The 13,720-nt window shown below is 31.4% G+C and overlaps 4 protein-coding genes across 11 annotated transcripts in view; 2 read left to right on the top strand and 2 right to left on the bottom strand.

Moving 5' to 3' along the window:
- Nucleotides 1-786: 786 nt before the first annotated feature.
- LOC128894035 (transmembrane ascorbate-dependent reductase CYB561-like) lies at nt 787-3,435 on the bottom strand. Of its 2 annotated transcripts, none has more exons than XM_054155436.1 (5): nt 3,138-3,435; nt 2,204-2,416; nt 1,932-2,140; nt 1,694-1,851; nt 787-1,630 (listed from the first exon to the last, which is right to left on the bottom strand). In XM_054155436.1, the coding sequence occupies exons 2-5, from the start codon at nt 2,412-2,414 to the stop codon at nt 1,468-1,470; spliced, it is 741 nt and encodes a 246-aa protein (XP_054011411.1). In that variant the 5' UTR covers nt 2,415-2,416; nt 3,138-3,435; the 3' UTR covers nt 787-1,467. The 2 variants fall into 2 exon arrangements, with proteins under 2 accessions (XP_054011411.1, XP_054011410.1); XM_054155435.1 differs by lacking the exon at nt 3,138-3,435 and adding an exon at nt 2,542-2,772.
- Nucleotides 3,436-3,730: 295 nt separating this feature from the next.
- On the top strand, nt 3,731-5,271 carry LOC128894034 (2-methoxy-6-polyprenyl-1,4-benzoquinol methylase, mitochondrial). Its single transcript, XM_054155434.1, has 5 exons — nt 3,731-4,096; nt 4,222-4,634; nt 4,722-4,810; nt 4,893-5,016; nt 5,090-5,271. Exons 1-5 carry the CDS (start codon nt 3,937-3,939, stop codon nt 5,177-5,179), a joined length of 876 nt encoding a protein of 291 aa, XP_054011409.1. The 5' UTR covers nt 3,731-3,936; the 3' UTR covers nt 5,180-5,271.
- A 150-nt stretch (nt 5,272-5,421) lies between these two features.
- On the bottom strand, nt 5,422-8,249 carry LOC128894028 (recQ-mediated genome instability protein 1-like). Of its 3 annotated transcripts, none has more exons than XM_054155422.1 (9): nt 8,098-8,249; nt 7,755-7,898; nt 7,461-7,664; nt 7,220-7,377; nt 6,727-7,153; nt 6,273-6,566; nt 5,924-6,199; nt 5,752-5,844; nt 5,422-5,669 (listed from the first exon to the last, which is right to left on the bottom strand). In XM_054155422.1, the coding sequence occupies exons 1-9, from the start codon at nt 8,209-8,211 to the stop codon at nt 5,496-5,498; spliced, it is 1,884 nt and encodes a 627-aa protein (XP_054011397.1). In that variant the 5' UTR covers nt 8,212-8,249; the 3' UTR covers nt 5,422-5,495. The 3 variants fall into 3 exon arrangements, with proteins under 3 accessions (XP_054011397.1, XP_054011399.1, XP_054011398.1); XM_054155424.1 differs by having other exon boundaries at nt 8,040-8,236; XM_054155423.1 differs by having other exon boundaries at nt 7,999-8,236.
- Nucleotides 8,250-9,201: 952 nt separating this feature from the next.
- Nucleotides 9,202-13,720, top strand: part of LOC128893906 (uncharacterized) — a 44,503-nt gene continuing 39,984 nt past the window's right edge. For 4 of the 5 annotated variants that reach the window (XM_054155231.1, XM_054155234.1, XM_054155233.1 and 1 more), the window contains exon 1: nt 9,202-9,388. The gene's annotated coding sequence lies outside the window, so the exon portion shown is untranslated. The remainder of the gene's footprint in view (nt 9,389-13,720) is intronic. The other variant, XM_054155232.1, reaches the window with a different exon arrangement.

Here is a 13,720-nt window from a genome sequence, read left to right on the forward strand (position 1 = left end):
TTATGTTTTTTGATTAGGGAAGACGAAGATCATATAATAAGAATTTGAAAAACGTTTCGTCTCTGTAAGAATATTGTATGATTTTGATTCAGACGATTGGGTACATTTATAAAGGTCACCGCTCACTAAGCTGCTCAGTAAGCGGGTTTTAATACTAGTGGCGCCATCGGTGGCAAAATGTCCAAGTTTGTAGTGAAAATAGTTCTTAATGTCGCCGGTGGATGGCGCCCACCAATCAAAAAGCAGAGATAGGTAAAACCCTAGGCTTCGAATAAATTTGAAGTTTGCCGATGTGTTTGTCTCGTTTTTTCTTTGTAAAATGTTCAAAAAAGGAAACGAGACAAACATGTCGCAAACTTCAGATTTATTCCAAGCTTAAGGTTTTGCCCGTGTGGGGATCCGCCTTAAAGCGTACCGCTCCGCGCAGGCGCATGGAGTGGGAGTAATGACGACCTTGCGGCGGCCATTACGTTGCTCCGTTCCGTGGCGCTCAGTTGAGTTATACTTACTCCAACTTACTCTGCTTCACTGTTATTATAATTTATTATTCCTCGATTCACAATCCCTTTCTTGCTGAAGTTGGCACCAGCCAGTAGTTAATTAACGGGTATATTTCCAACAAAGTCAATAAACATTTAGATGTGTAAAAACAGATAAATGTTTAAGTGACACATCAAAACAATGATGTATCATAGTGTTATAAAGTAAAAAATTTGAAAGTATTTGTATAAAGAATACTATTAAATTATCTATAAAATATCGATAAACACATGAAGTTGAAAAATATATGTGCATAGATATATATATATATATTTATCCATAAATACATTCATGTTAGCAACCACATTATAATAGATGTTTTAATCTCTGTCAATTAATACAGTTTCGCTACATAACGCACACGGATTTGAACAAATGTTAATAATAAAAACTCGGTATTTTATATAATAATAGCTTAAAATGTAATATATAAAATAAACTTTATATACATTAGTTCAAATTAACAGTGGTATTAAATACTGCATTAATAGCACCAAAAATAGTCAGTATTAATAAAACAGGAGATTTAATAGAGATTCTTAATACTATTAAACAGTAGTAACTTTGTATTTTATAATTAAAGCTGTAATTGTAGCACCGTAATCAATAGAGGTATAAAAACAGTGGAAATTTAAAAGTAAATATTCGACTGTATACAAGATTATTTTCAAAACTTTTCTAAAATTATAAGCAGTATAAAAATCTAATCTGTAATAACACAGTATAAAAAATAATTCCATTGTTCATTTTATAAATAAATCATAAAACACAAAGATCTGAGATTAGAAGTAGATACACCAAGTTAATGGAATGCTTTGTAAATAATATGTGGAGATGAACAATTTTACACAAGTATTATATATACCCAGAAGTTTGCTTACATGTTTCAGGACACGAAACAAATTTTTCATATACCGTGATCATCTTTTATTGACTTCTGCCACTGACCAACGATTCATCTTCTGGTTTAGGAAACCGTTTGTAACGTTCTTGTGTCACAAGATAAACTGTCACGCCACCAAAAAGAATAAGTAGAAGCCCAATTACATTGATCAATACTGCTTCCTCTCCAAGTTTTGAATAATCGTTTCTGTAATTATAAATTACAGTCAATAAATATAACGTTTATATTGCAATTGAATAATTTACTTACTTCAAAATGAAAAAAGCTTTTTCATTAAGTCCTAGAAGACAAGAAGCGATTACACCAATAAATCCTGCAATACCAAAGTATACATGAATGGGCATGTAGGAAGCACGTAATGGAAGTTGTATGCCTGGGTAAAGGAAAGACAGAAATCCAGCAAGCCACTGAAATATGATCAAAAATATTAAATGTAAATTAAGTCATGGCATGAAGCAATTTCTTAGAAATTTTGGTTTTCTCATACCTGGCAGCAAAACAAAATTACACTTGTAAGACCGATCCAGCTATGAAGGCTGTACATATTTGGAATTGGTTCTGCTTTTAAGTTGTGGCTATCAAACACAGCCACAAGAGCGATTACTACCAATACGACGACAAACAACATTATACCACCATGAATTAATTTTAGTCGCCTTTTTCTAGCATTTCTCTGAGTTCTATACAGTAACATACCTAGAATGATAAGAAATATTGTATGTAAGCATTTAGTGAAATCAAACAAATCATGAAACATACCATTCGCGTAAAGAAATACAAATCCAATAATCATTAATAATGGATGCCAATTAAATTCCAAATCTGGATTGGATCTCCAAGAAAAACCACCTCTATGGTAACCACACCAAACAGCGACCATAATTATCAACACTGCTCCAAGGATTTCCATTAAAATTGTAAGCGGTTTAAAACCTTCTAGGGACACATGTGGTTCTTCCATTTGTTCCATATCTGACAATCAATTGAAGAATTATTTAATTAAGCCTGCATAATATTAAACACAAGTAAATTAAGTGTACATATAATACAAAGCAAGAGTAACAAAATGTTAAAATAAAGAAAAAGAAATGACATACCTAAACACACTTGATATTGATATGGATAGTTTGATGGCATGATTCAACTAAAAAATGAATTTATTTCACAAAACTCTAAGTATTAATTTTTATATATAAAACAAAGGCTGGATTTTACCAACTGCTTCATTACGACAAAAAATGAATGCAAATTATATTCTAAAAAGTGCATGTATTTTATACAAGTTCAAAAGATTCCAGAAACATTCCACATATGTTAACAATTGCTCAGCTATCTTTTTGTTCATCACAAGTTACATACATAAGTAAATATATTACATAATATTATCAAAGCAATCAGTGCAAGTTATATTAACAATTGTAATCAATAATTTTTTTTTCAAATAGTTTCTAAATATTTAAAAAAACATACATTCCTTGATAATGAAACAATTGTTTTTCTTAAATAAATTTCAACAAGTGTCACGTAGCCATGTTAACGTAGCTATATAGTAATTTATAAATCAGGTTAGAGTTCCCAGTTATTGATAATGAATGAAGTAGTAAATAAATGAGTCGTATGTTAATTGATCCGAAAAGGAAGATAAAGATAGTCCTGTTTAATAGTTCGTAAAATGTGATATTTGTTTCGTTACCTGTGGATTTTCCTGCTTCAGGAAAAAATCAACAGGTACGTCAACACGTCAGCTCACCCCAGCTCACCCACAATGCAAAATAAATTATCGATTTTCCGCTTTTACGCAGTTCCATGGAACCCAAGTTATTTGAACGTATCGCACTTGTGGTCAATAGAACAACTAATAATAATATACATATAAGTTTTAATTTCAGTTAATCAGATTGCTTATTTTAATGTTATTTTCAACGAAATCTAAATTTTGCTGAGATTAAAAAATTAGAAAATAAAACGAATTATTGAAAAACAAAATTGTATTAAAGAGTACTTCGAAATTATATTATACTTACTAATATTGTAATACAGGCATATATTTGAAACTATTTTATGCAAGTTCTTATATGATTGAAATAAGAGTTCATGAAATTGAACAATGATTTGATCGTTTTATTAACAACGACTATTAATGTCATTAATGACCATAATTGCTTTAAATTATACGTATTTTTGTATCACTTTAGCGATTTTTAAATAGAAAAATAACATAATATAAATAATTTTTCTTAATAGATCCGACAAGTTTTTTAACTTGTAATTAAAACATTTATTGTTATGTTATAAGAGCATAAGCTTATACTGTTAGTATACTTGTTTTATTCTTTCGTGGTTACATTAAACCCTCGTATTATTATTCAAAATGCCCACCTCGAAAAACTTGAAGTAAGCATAACCTCCAAATTTTGTCGAGAGAAGGAAGAAGTAATTAATTGTTCGTTGTTGTTTCATTATCGAAACGCTTATTGTCGAAGAGTTTCGAAATGATTAAAAGAGCAAAGTTTCTCGAAAGTTTGATTAAAAGAAGGCAAAACCATTTTTCGTTCGGGAAACTTTTCTCAGAAGCTGCTGCAACTGATAACAATGAGAAAACGACACATTTTGGATTTAAAACTGTTAAAGAAAGTGATAAGGAGAAAGAAGGTATATTTCATAGTGTAACAATTTATTTAAACAATACTTTGAAAGTATTTATCAAGTCATGAAAATCATAAAAAATCTGTTGTAGTTGTGGTTTACCATTTATGAATGAATGAATGTTTTTTCAGTCTATACGGTATTTGAGAAGGTAGCAAATTCTTACGATCAAATGAATGATGCAATGAGTTTTGGAATTCATCGTATTTGGAAAGACATATTTATTCAAAGACTGGCACCGACTCATGGAAGTAGATTATTAGATTCGGCTGGTGGTACAGGGGATATTACGTTTCGATATTTACAGTATTTGAAAAACTCAAAAAATTATCAAGGTTTAAAGAGTTCTGTAACGGTTTGCGATATAAACGAAAATATGTTAGATGTAGGAAAAATTAGAGCTAAAAAACAGGGTTGGACAAGTCAAGATAATGTTGAAATCGAGTGGAAGCAATGCGATGCAGAAAAACTTCCTTTTAATGATGATTCATATACGGCTTATACAATTGCTTTTGGGATAAGGAATGTAACACATATTGACAAGGTATATAAAATTGAATCATAATGTATTAAACTTAATTAATGTTGCTTAGTAGCTATTTTTTGTCATCAAAAATATCACTGTTATCAGGTCCTTTCTGAAGCATATAGAGTACTTAGCCCAGGTGGTCGATTTATGTGTTTAGAGTTTAGTCATGTTGACAACGATGTGTTAAGATGGTAATTACTTATACTGAAAGTAAAACCTACTATAATTTACTTCACTGATATGTTGTTAGTGTAAAATGAAATTTTTATACAGGTTTTACGATCAATATTCGTTTCAAATGATACCTGTACTGGGTACACTCATAGCAGGAGAGTGGCAGTCTTATCAGTATCTTGTTGAAAGCATTAGAAAATTTCCAAGACAGGAGAATTTCAAGGTGAATTGCTTGATATAGTGTACACACATTATATATAACATTTCATTTTATTTGTAATTATTGATTGCTTTAGGAAATGATCGAACAGGCAGGATTCAGAAATGTAACTTACGAAAATTTAACCTGTGGAATAGTAGCTATCCATTCGGGATTTAAATTGTAATCCAATGGTATCTTATTTAGGTGAATCGTTTAATTATAAATTTGTACATAAAAATTAATACAGGATATAATAAATTATTTATTATGTTTGGAGTTAATAAAAGGTGCAATTTTATAATTGTTGTTATTCTAATTATATTTTGTAAATAAAATTTAACATTTATTTTTCATATAAAGGTATAATGTAATAAAAATAATTTACTAAATACAATTATTTCGTGTTATAAATACAAGGAATAGAAAAATAATACTTTACAATAAGGATTTTTGTTTTTCATATTTCTTTAGAATATATTATATAAAATATCAATTTCCTTCTATAAATCAATCTTATGGTTACTTAAAAAAATATTTCGTCTTTTATCTATTATTTCTCTTTGGTCCCGTGTTAAATCAATGATTTTCATTACTGTTGGCTTTTTATTGATGTTCAATTCTAATTCTAAAAGTGCATCTAAGGTTTTTATTTTTTGTTCAGCAGTACGAAAACTCTGAAATATTACAAATTCGTTTACTTATCACGATAAGGTAAAATTATATTATACACATAATTAATATAATTATTATCATTACCTTTCTAAGTTCCTGTTCAATTTCAGGATTTTTCTTTAACTTTTTCTTTAACGAAAATTCTTGAACGCTGAACCCTAACAAATCTTCAAGAACCTAAAATGATAAGTTTATTTATTTAAAACACAGTAAATTATGAATAGAATAAGATTCTAAAATAATTATAATTACATACTTTATTCGAAAAGAAAACTTCTATTTTTCCAGTACCATCTACTAATGTAGCATCCAAAATCCAACATGAGTCTTTTTTTCCTAGTTTGCCAAGAACTTCCACGCGACCGTGGATCGTCCTATAAGTCATTTCAGTTATTACTTCGTTGTTTACGTCATGAATAAATTCACAAATTTTTGGCGTATCCGGAGACTTTGGTCTTTTCGTAAATTCTGTAATCTTTCTATCTACTTTACCCTTTTTCAAAGTTACATTTTCAGAAGGAGACAGTGGAACCTAAACAAATTATTCGTTTAAACATATCTATTTACAATAATAACACTGTCGATGTAATTATTCATCAACGCACAGGTCTCTTGCCTCCAATCAAAGGTAGCGACGTTTTTTCTGTCTTTGTACATGTTTCTGAACGCAATATACTAGTCGAGGGAGCCGTTTTACTTGTTAACCGTGCTGATTTTGAATGTGAAAGTAGTTCTTGTTTTTTTAGGTGTTCTTTAATACTTCCATGTTTTATATCTTCGACCATATCTTCGTCGTTTATTATAATGAGATCGTCGTCTTCTTCGTTTGGTAGAGTCCTGAATGGAGCTGCAATGTTAGTCTGTCTTGTTCGCGATCGCACAAGCTGTTCTTCGTCAATCTGAAAGTTGATTTTATAAAATTCTCGATTTAATTTAGGAACAGAATTTCGCTATCAGATAATTATAAAATAATTTAATGTCTGTTCACAATGATTCAAATAATTAAAGGAAATTAATGCGATAATGGACAATGTTAAAATAATATATGCAAATATAAACCATTTCTAAGAAACAATCATCGTCGTCGTCATCAACCAAGATTATTCCTTCCTTGGAACTATGACCTTGGTTGACAGTATTAATAGGAACAAAGTTCTCTATTACAGTTTCTGTTTTAATTGCATTAACTTTATGTTGCTTGCTTTTGTCTTGCTCTCTAACTATGACTCTCTGAGAACTATGACTCTCTTTGTTCACAGTACTAGTATTAGTAAAGTTTCCTGTTATGGTTTCTGTTTTATTAGCATTGATGCTTGTTTGCTTGTCGTCTCTGCTATGCAAATGTTCAATTTTGGATACTTCTTCTAAATTTATTTCAAAATCTTCCTCAAAAAAGCTATCATCTATTTCTGGTTCTTTTTGTTGTTGAATATTATTTGATTTAGATTCGTCGTCGTTATAAGGGTCAGGGTTTTCCTGAAGGTTTCTACAAGAATCCATTAAAAGTGAGGATTTCTTAAAACTTAAAGGAAGTTCATTAAGAGTTACTTACAAAGCTCTGGCCAAGACATTTTCCAAAGCATTAGGAATGAGTAAACTATCTACTTCGCCACCGATTCCTTTCAGTTTTCCTTCCTCTAATAACAAAACACCTTTACGACATTTCACTGGACCTATTATCATGATCTTATAGCCTGGTAACAACATGTCCTTAGGAAGGAGAAGATATTAGTGTTTCACAAAATTTTGTTTCTATTTTATGATAAAATTTACTATGGATTAAAATAGCATACGTTTAATCTAGATATGGTGCTATACTCAATTCCAATTACATCTTGTACTCCATCCGTTAGTTTCAGTTGTATCATTCTCTTTTTGGGAGGTTCCCACTTTTCCAGCTTCTCTGTCTCAGATGGATCTACTTCCGAAATGTGAGTGCTTCTTATTTGTTGTAATTGTTTATATTTCGATGTTGCAATATCATACATTTGTTCTACCTTTGTTGACAGAAAACATAAGATTCACAAATGTTTACTATTGTTAAATGCAACTTCACATTTATCAGTAAAATTTATAAGTAAGTTTACCTGAAGAATGTATTTATCGGGTAATATAACAAAGTGCTGCTGTGCAATATTATGTGGCAAACTTCCATTTTCATTATTAATTTCTCGCAAATTACTGAGTTGCCATTGCACTTTGACAAATTCCAAAATTTCTACGTTACTAGGCTGAAAATAGAAAAGGCTCTGACTGGTTAAAAAATAGAATTACATTTTTTTTTAATATTGACAAATATCCTGACGCATACTAGAAAAATAGAACAAGTACATTTTCGACTATTTTATGTTATTTAAAGGTCTGCCTCTTACGTGTCACGAAAATTTGTTAAACTTTTGGGTCAGGCATAGAATCGAAATTATTATTTACATTTGTATGTTGATCCACGAAAAATTCTACGCAATCTTTTAACCATTCGTCGTTCATGAGATAAAATTCTGATTTTAATCTATTTTTTATTTGCTTGAATAAAACTTCATTCATTTCGAATTGTTTCGAATGGTTTGAATGGTTTGAATGGTTTGAATGGTTTCACTCGTTCAAATTCAACGAAACTACATGAATCATAAAGTACTGAAAAATCTGTTCAGAAAGATTTCCTTATCGAAGGAAATATGTGCAGTGATGTGCAGTGGAATGGTATAGTGATTTCGTGCTGAGCAGATGAAACTAATTTTTTGTTTATTCTTTACAGTTAATTCCGAACGGAATGAAATAATGAAATGATAAATGCATCAACGAGTGTGTTAAATTTACCAATGTTAAGATTAATTTATTCAATACAATAATAACCCTAGTTTTATTACTAGTGTTGCCAACCCAAGTTTGTCACGAAAATAGTTCCTAGTTTCAACGCTAGATGGCGCCACCGATATCTTTTTATCGACATTATAGTTAATCATATTCAAACATAACATTCGACTGTTTTAACTTTGGAAAATATCCTACAAATAATTAAAAAGTTATTTCCTCGACAAAAAGACCGTCCAGTAATACATTAAGCACGAACAGTTGATAAATATTCTTAAATATATCTTCCAAAATACTTTACATTACGAAAAGATACAGAGAAGTGGATAAAATACGTTAAACAAATAAAGATAAGGTTCCAACAGCTGGTACAATTTACGATTTAAATATAATTTATCATTTACTCGTCATCCCGATACGTCATCGTGTTACACTTCAGGGGTTAGGTTCGTTCTAATTGTACGATTGTTTATTCAAAATTGATCCACGTGTTGGAAAGTTACCGTTAGAGCACCGTTGTTATCGCAATTTTATCATTCCGCGATGCCTTCCATCCCCCACAAAAACCAGTTCACTCGAGCCTATTTTTAGTCTTTCGAACACATACATCTCTCGGCGACAACCCTAGTGGGGGTGAGCTACCCTTAGTGGGGATCCTGCGAAGAATGGGGAAGGGGGAAGCCAGCCGTCAGGGCAACGCATGCCTTCTGACGTTTCAGTAGGCCGCGCGAGCTTCTGCCGTGAACACGTATCCGTTCGAGGTGGGCTTTTTTTTCTCCTCTCCTTTTTCTTTTCGTGTCATCCGGTCTGTTTTTTCCCCTCGCGATATTCTTGTGCGTGATTTGGTTCACGAGTGCGCGGCAGAATATCGTTTCCAAATGAATGTGTACCGGCTTATGTGTAGTAGTAGGTATGTATATATACATGTATATATATATATGTGTATGTATATGTATATATATATGTATATGTATATGTATATGTATATGTATATGTATATGTATATGTATATGTATATATATGAAACGATGTTGCGCGTGTGGTTACGTGTAACGCGTACATGTAAGGATGGATATAATGTACAGGATATGATGTACAATACGTATATAATTCGCAAACAAACGATCTTTAAATATGGATCGCGCATCGAGATGCGTGGACGTACGACGAAGTGGGTTAGGAACATTAACATGAAATTTAGAAATTTTCATTCGCACTGAGGGGGATGACATCTGGCTTTCGTTTGATACATTATCGCGAGTAATATACGCGTTCGCTTGTCCAGTTGGAATTCCAGGTGGTTCCAAAGTAAATATTACTTGGAAATTGAGATTTAGAAATATTTAATTTTCATGAAGGGTCGACGTCTGGGTTTAGTTTGAGATATGCGTGTTCGACATAGAGGCAATGTTAGTAAATATTCTACAATTTAGAAATTTAATTTACGATACAAATTTAGACATTTTGATTTACTTAGAAATTTTATACGATGAGGGATGACATCTGACTTTCGTTTGAAATATGTGTCTTCGACATAGGGACTTAGAGACAATGTTAGTAAATATTCTAAAATTTAGAAATTTAATTTACAGTAAAAATTTAGAAATTTTAATTTATTTAGGAATTTTATACGATTAGCCAGATGACATCTGGCTTTCATTTGAAACATTATGGGCGAATGTAGAGTTTTCATGTGAACTGTGAATATTCAGAGACCATAGAAATTAGAAATGGGATTTTATAGGAGCCAAGAATAGTAATACCAATAATTTGAAATAGTATCGAAGCGTAATGTTACGATACGTAAACGTTAGCTGGTTTAATCGAGACGATATACTTTAATTAATATCGAGTGACCAGTTAGATTGTGAATATTAAATATTAAATATTAGGCATCGTCCTAGAAATTGGCGATCGAAATAATTCAAGGAAGAATTAAGAGATTAGAATTTGAATAATAGAGATAGGTTAAAAGTCGAGTCGATGGGTTGATTCGTTGTTTTCTTATAGTTAGGGTGTTTTCTATGTAACCGCCATAATTGCGAGCCATTCCCGGAGATCCCTCTATTTATTATATATATGTAGTTCATATGACGTACGATTCTTATCTATCTTTCCAGGTCTTTTTTATTATCAGAAAACACGCGTGACGGGTTAAATGGCCCTGATCCTATCTCCTATAGATTTTCTTACACCATATATATTAGAAACAGAGTACACTGTTGATATCGTAATCACGAATAGAGAATTCATTTATTTTTACAAAATTACGAAGCTTATCTTAAACAAGTAAAACGGCTAAAGGGATTTCGAGCGAAATATCAATTAGCTTTATTTTTAATTCTAAACGAATTACAGAGTTGGGATAAACAATTTAGGAGTTGGGATAAACAATTTAGGGGTTAGGATAAAAAGGGATCTCGAAGGAAATATCAATTAGATTTAATTTTAATTCTAAACGAATTACAGAGTTGGGATAAACAATTTAGGAGTTGGGATAAACAATTTAGGGGTTAGAATAAACAATTTAGGGGTTAGAATAAACAATTTAGGAGTTGGGATAAACAATTTAGGAGTTAGGATAAAAAGGGGATCTCGATGGAAATATCAATTAGGTTTCATTTTAATTCTAAACGAATTACAGAGTTGGGATAAACAATTTAGGAGTTAGGATAAACAATTTAGGGGTTAGAATAAACAATTTAGGAGTTGGGATAAACAATTTAGGGGTTAGGATAAAAAGGAATCTCGAAGGAAATATCAATTAGGTTTCATTTTAATTCCAAACGAATTACAGAGTTAGGATAAACAATTTAGGAGTTGGGATAAACAATTTAGGAGTTAGGATAAACAATTTAGGAGTTGGGATAAACAATTTAGGAGTTAGGATAAAAAGGGATCTCGAAGGAAATATCAATTATGTTTACTTTGAATCCTAAACGAATTACATGGTTAGGATAAAAAGGAATTTCGAACGAAATATCAATTAGATTTATTTTCAATCCTAAACGAATTACATAATTAGAATAAAGAATTGTCTCGAGACTTCAATGAAATATTTCGATAAGTAGAAACCGATATATATTAGGATTCTTTTGAAAAGGGATTCTACGAATTAACTGAAATTTACTACAATAATTTAATGAAAATAAATGTTGCAGTCGCGATTTATGGTAGTCGATTAATTTCCAAACGCGAAAGAATCTCGAAAGTCGCGAAACAAAACGAATTCGGAACGCATGAAATCTGATTAATTTCGTTTCAGCGAACGTATCGTGTTATTCCGTCGAAAATAATCGCGCATTTCGTTGGACGGCGCAAAACGGTCCAACGTTACCTTTTCGAATTATGTATTAATTTGCATATTACGTAGAGCCCGTGCCGTTTATTTATATGCGAGTGGGCGCAGAACGCAATATGGATTGTGTACGAGTGTACGGAATGGATGTAGCTCGGGTAAAATTTATTATTTGAGTGGATGTATGTACAGGGTGTCCGCTGTTACAAGCTGATTTCTTAGAAATTAATGAAGACGTATCGATTACATTTTCGTTACGATTAAATGGCTCTGCGAGGGCTGGAGGGTGGAGGAGGGAAGAGGATAGGGGATTAATCTTCTCGGGACGCTATTTAAATTGTTTCGAATGGTAGATGGTATTAATTATTTTTATTTGTCTACTTATATTTGTTTGGAATTTTTTTTCTTTTTTTGTTTTTTATAATTCATAGCCATGGAGTTAGAACAAGAAAGAAGTAGATTAGCATAGCTATTTCGGTCTTGACGAGGTTAATACCTATATTAATCATTTATGATAATTATAATAATTACTCTTAACATAGTTCGATTATTTTTATGAAAACATGCTTCGAGATTTATTTGGAAAATGTAAATAAATTCACGATCTAAAATTTACGAAAATAACAGTTGAAACTTAGTTATTACAACGATAAAGAAGTAGATTAGCATAGCTGGCTGTTTCGGTACAATTTTAATTTTACTTATACGTCAGAGTACAGCTAATTATAAATTGTAATAATAATTCATTCAGTCACGAATGTTCGTAGATGTTTCTTTTCTAGGTAGAGTTTTTTGGTTTCACAGAAATTCATTATAAAAATTCACTCAATTTGATACTATAGAACAATGAGCGCAAAGGGTTAATAAATCCAACCCCAAACGACACACGAATTCACGCAAAACACGAATTCGACTCAATCATACGCGAAAAATTTCATCGTGTTATCCAAAACGATTTCCTAAACAAAATTTCGTGTAAATTAGAATCCATGAACGTTTCGAGAAACGGCGTTCCCTTGGCGAAAGAGAATTTCCTTAAAACGGAAGAATTTATATGCCATTCTATTAAAGTCAAAACATAAAGGGACTGGCGGCCCGTCTCTCCTGGGGTGGCCTAGAAAATGGTAGCTCATATTTCTAGAATGCTAAGGAAGACATTTATCGTAGCCCCTAGCGATGGTTGGCGGAATTTTATTCGAATAATAGCTGACGAATAAAAATTCCGTTCGACAATTTATTCGCTATTTATTCGCTATTTATTCCAATGGCATGACAACCTTTTTTGTATTTCGTTCAACGTTATAATTTTGTATTGTTAATCTTCAACACTCTCGCTGCGGATGACGCACATGTGCGTCCAACTGAGAACATATGGTTGTTTTTATTATTTTTCAGTTTTCATTCTTTTCTTTTTCTTTTTCTTTTTCTTTTTTTTTTTTGTTCGGCTAATTTCTTTTTCTTTTGTTCGGCAAATTCTTTTTCCATTAAATTCGGACATGTACATTCATAATACATTTCTATTTTTAATCGATTATGTAATTATCCTCGTTATGAAACAACCTTTTGCCATTCAGTGGGCAAATATTCAATACTAAATGGTTGAAAATTAATGAGGTGATGAATGATACAGAAGTATTGAGATTCACAGAAACGACATTACTTTTCGGTTCACCTAATATATCGGGTTGTCCAGAAAGTTCGTGGCAATTTTTTAGGAAAATTCAAAGGAAAATTTTAATTTTATCTTTCCACCTTTTATGGGATGCATACATGTTATTTGTTTTCAACCGTTCCGACATATTCAGACCTGTAACACTTACCAAAAAATCGACATGTACTTTCCAGATAACCCAATATATAGAATAAGTTGCCACAAATATATATGTGTTATATATATAATATATAATATATAATACCTCCTTAATGAAGAATTTCTTACAAATG

This window comes from Hylaeus anthracinus, unplaced genomic scaffold (genome assembly GCF_026225885.1).
Source record: "Hylaeus anthracinus isolate JK02 unplaced genomic scaffold, UHH_iyHylAnth1.0_haploid 3, whole genome shotgun sequence".
NCBI classification, from domain to species: Eukaryota; Metazoa; Arthropoda; class Insecta; order Hymenoptera; family Colletidae; genus Hylaeus; species Hylaeus anthracinus.

What these genes read in the sequence shown, in the direction of transcription:
- LOC128894034 (XM_054155434.1), top strand. Translation starts at nt 3,937, where the DNA reads ATGATTAAAAGAGCAAAGTTTCTCGAAAGTTTGATTAAAAGAAGGCAA. An exon ending in AAGTGATAAGGAGAAAGAAG is followed by an intron (nt 4,097 to 4,221) that starts GTATATTTCATA and finishes ATGTTTTTTCAG; the next exon opens with TCTATACGGTATTTGAGAAG. An exon ending in ATGTAACACATATTGACAAG is followed by an intron (nt 4,635 to 4,721) that starts GTATATAAAATT and finishes CACTGTTATCAG; the next exon opens with GTCCTTTCTGAAGCATATAG.
- LOC128894035 (XM_054155435.1), bottom strand. Translation starts at nt 2,581, where the DNA reads ATGCCATCAAACTATCCATATCAATATCAAGTGTGTTTAG. An exon ending in TGTATTTCTTTACGCGAATG is followed by an intron (nt 2,141 to 2,203) that starts GTATGTTTCATG and finishes TTATCATTCTAG; the next exon opens with GTATGTTACTGTATAGAACT. An exon ending in AAAGCTTTTTTCATTTTGAA is followed by an intron (nt 1,631 to 1,693) that starts GTAAGTAAATTA and finishes TTATAATTACAG; the next exon opens with AAACGATTATTCAAAACTTG.
- LOC128894028 (XM_054155422.1), bottom strand. Translation starts at nt 8,211, where the DNA reads ATGAATGAAGTTTTATTCAAGCAAATAAAAAATAGATTAAAATCAGAA. An exon ending in TCGTGGATCAACATACAAAT is followed by an intron (nt 7,899 to 8,097) that starts GTAAATAATAAT and finishes TTCTATTTTCAG; the next exon opens with CCTAGTAACGTAGAAATTTT. An exon ending in GCACCATATCTAGATTAAAC is followed by an intron (nt 7,378 to 7,460) that starts GTATGCTATTTT and finishes CTCCTTCCTAAG; the next exon opens with GACATGTTGTTACCAGGCTA.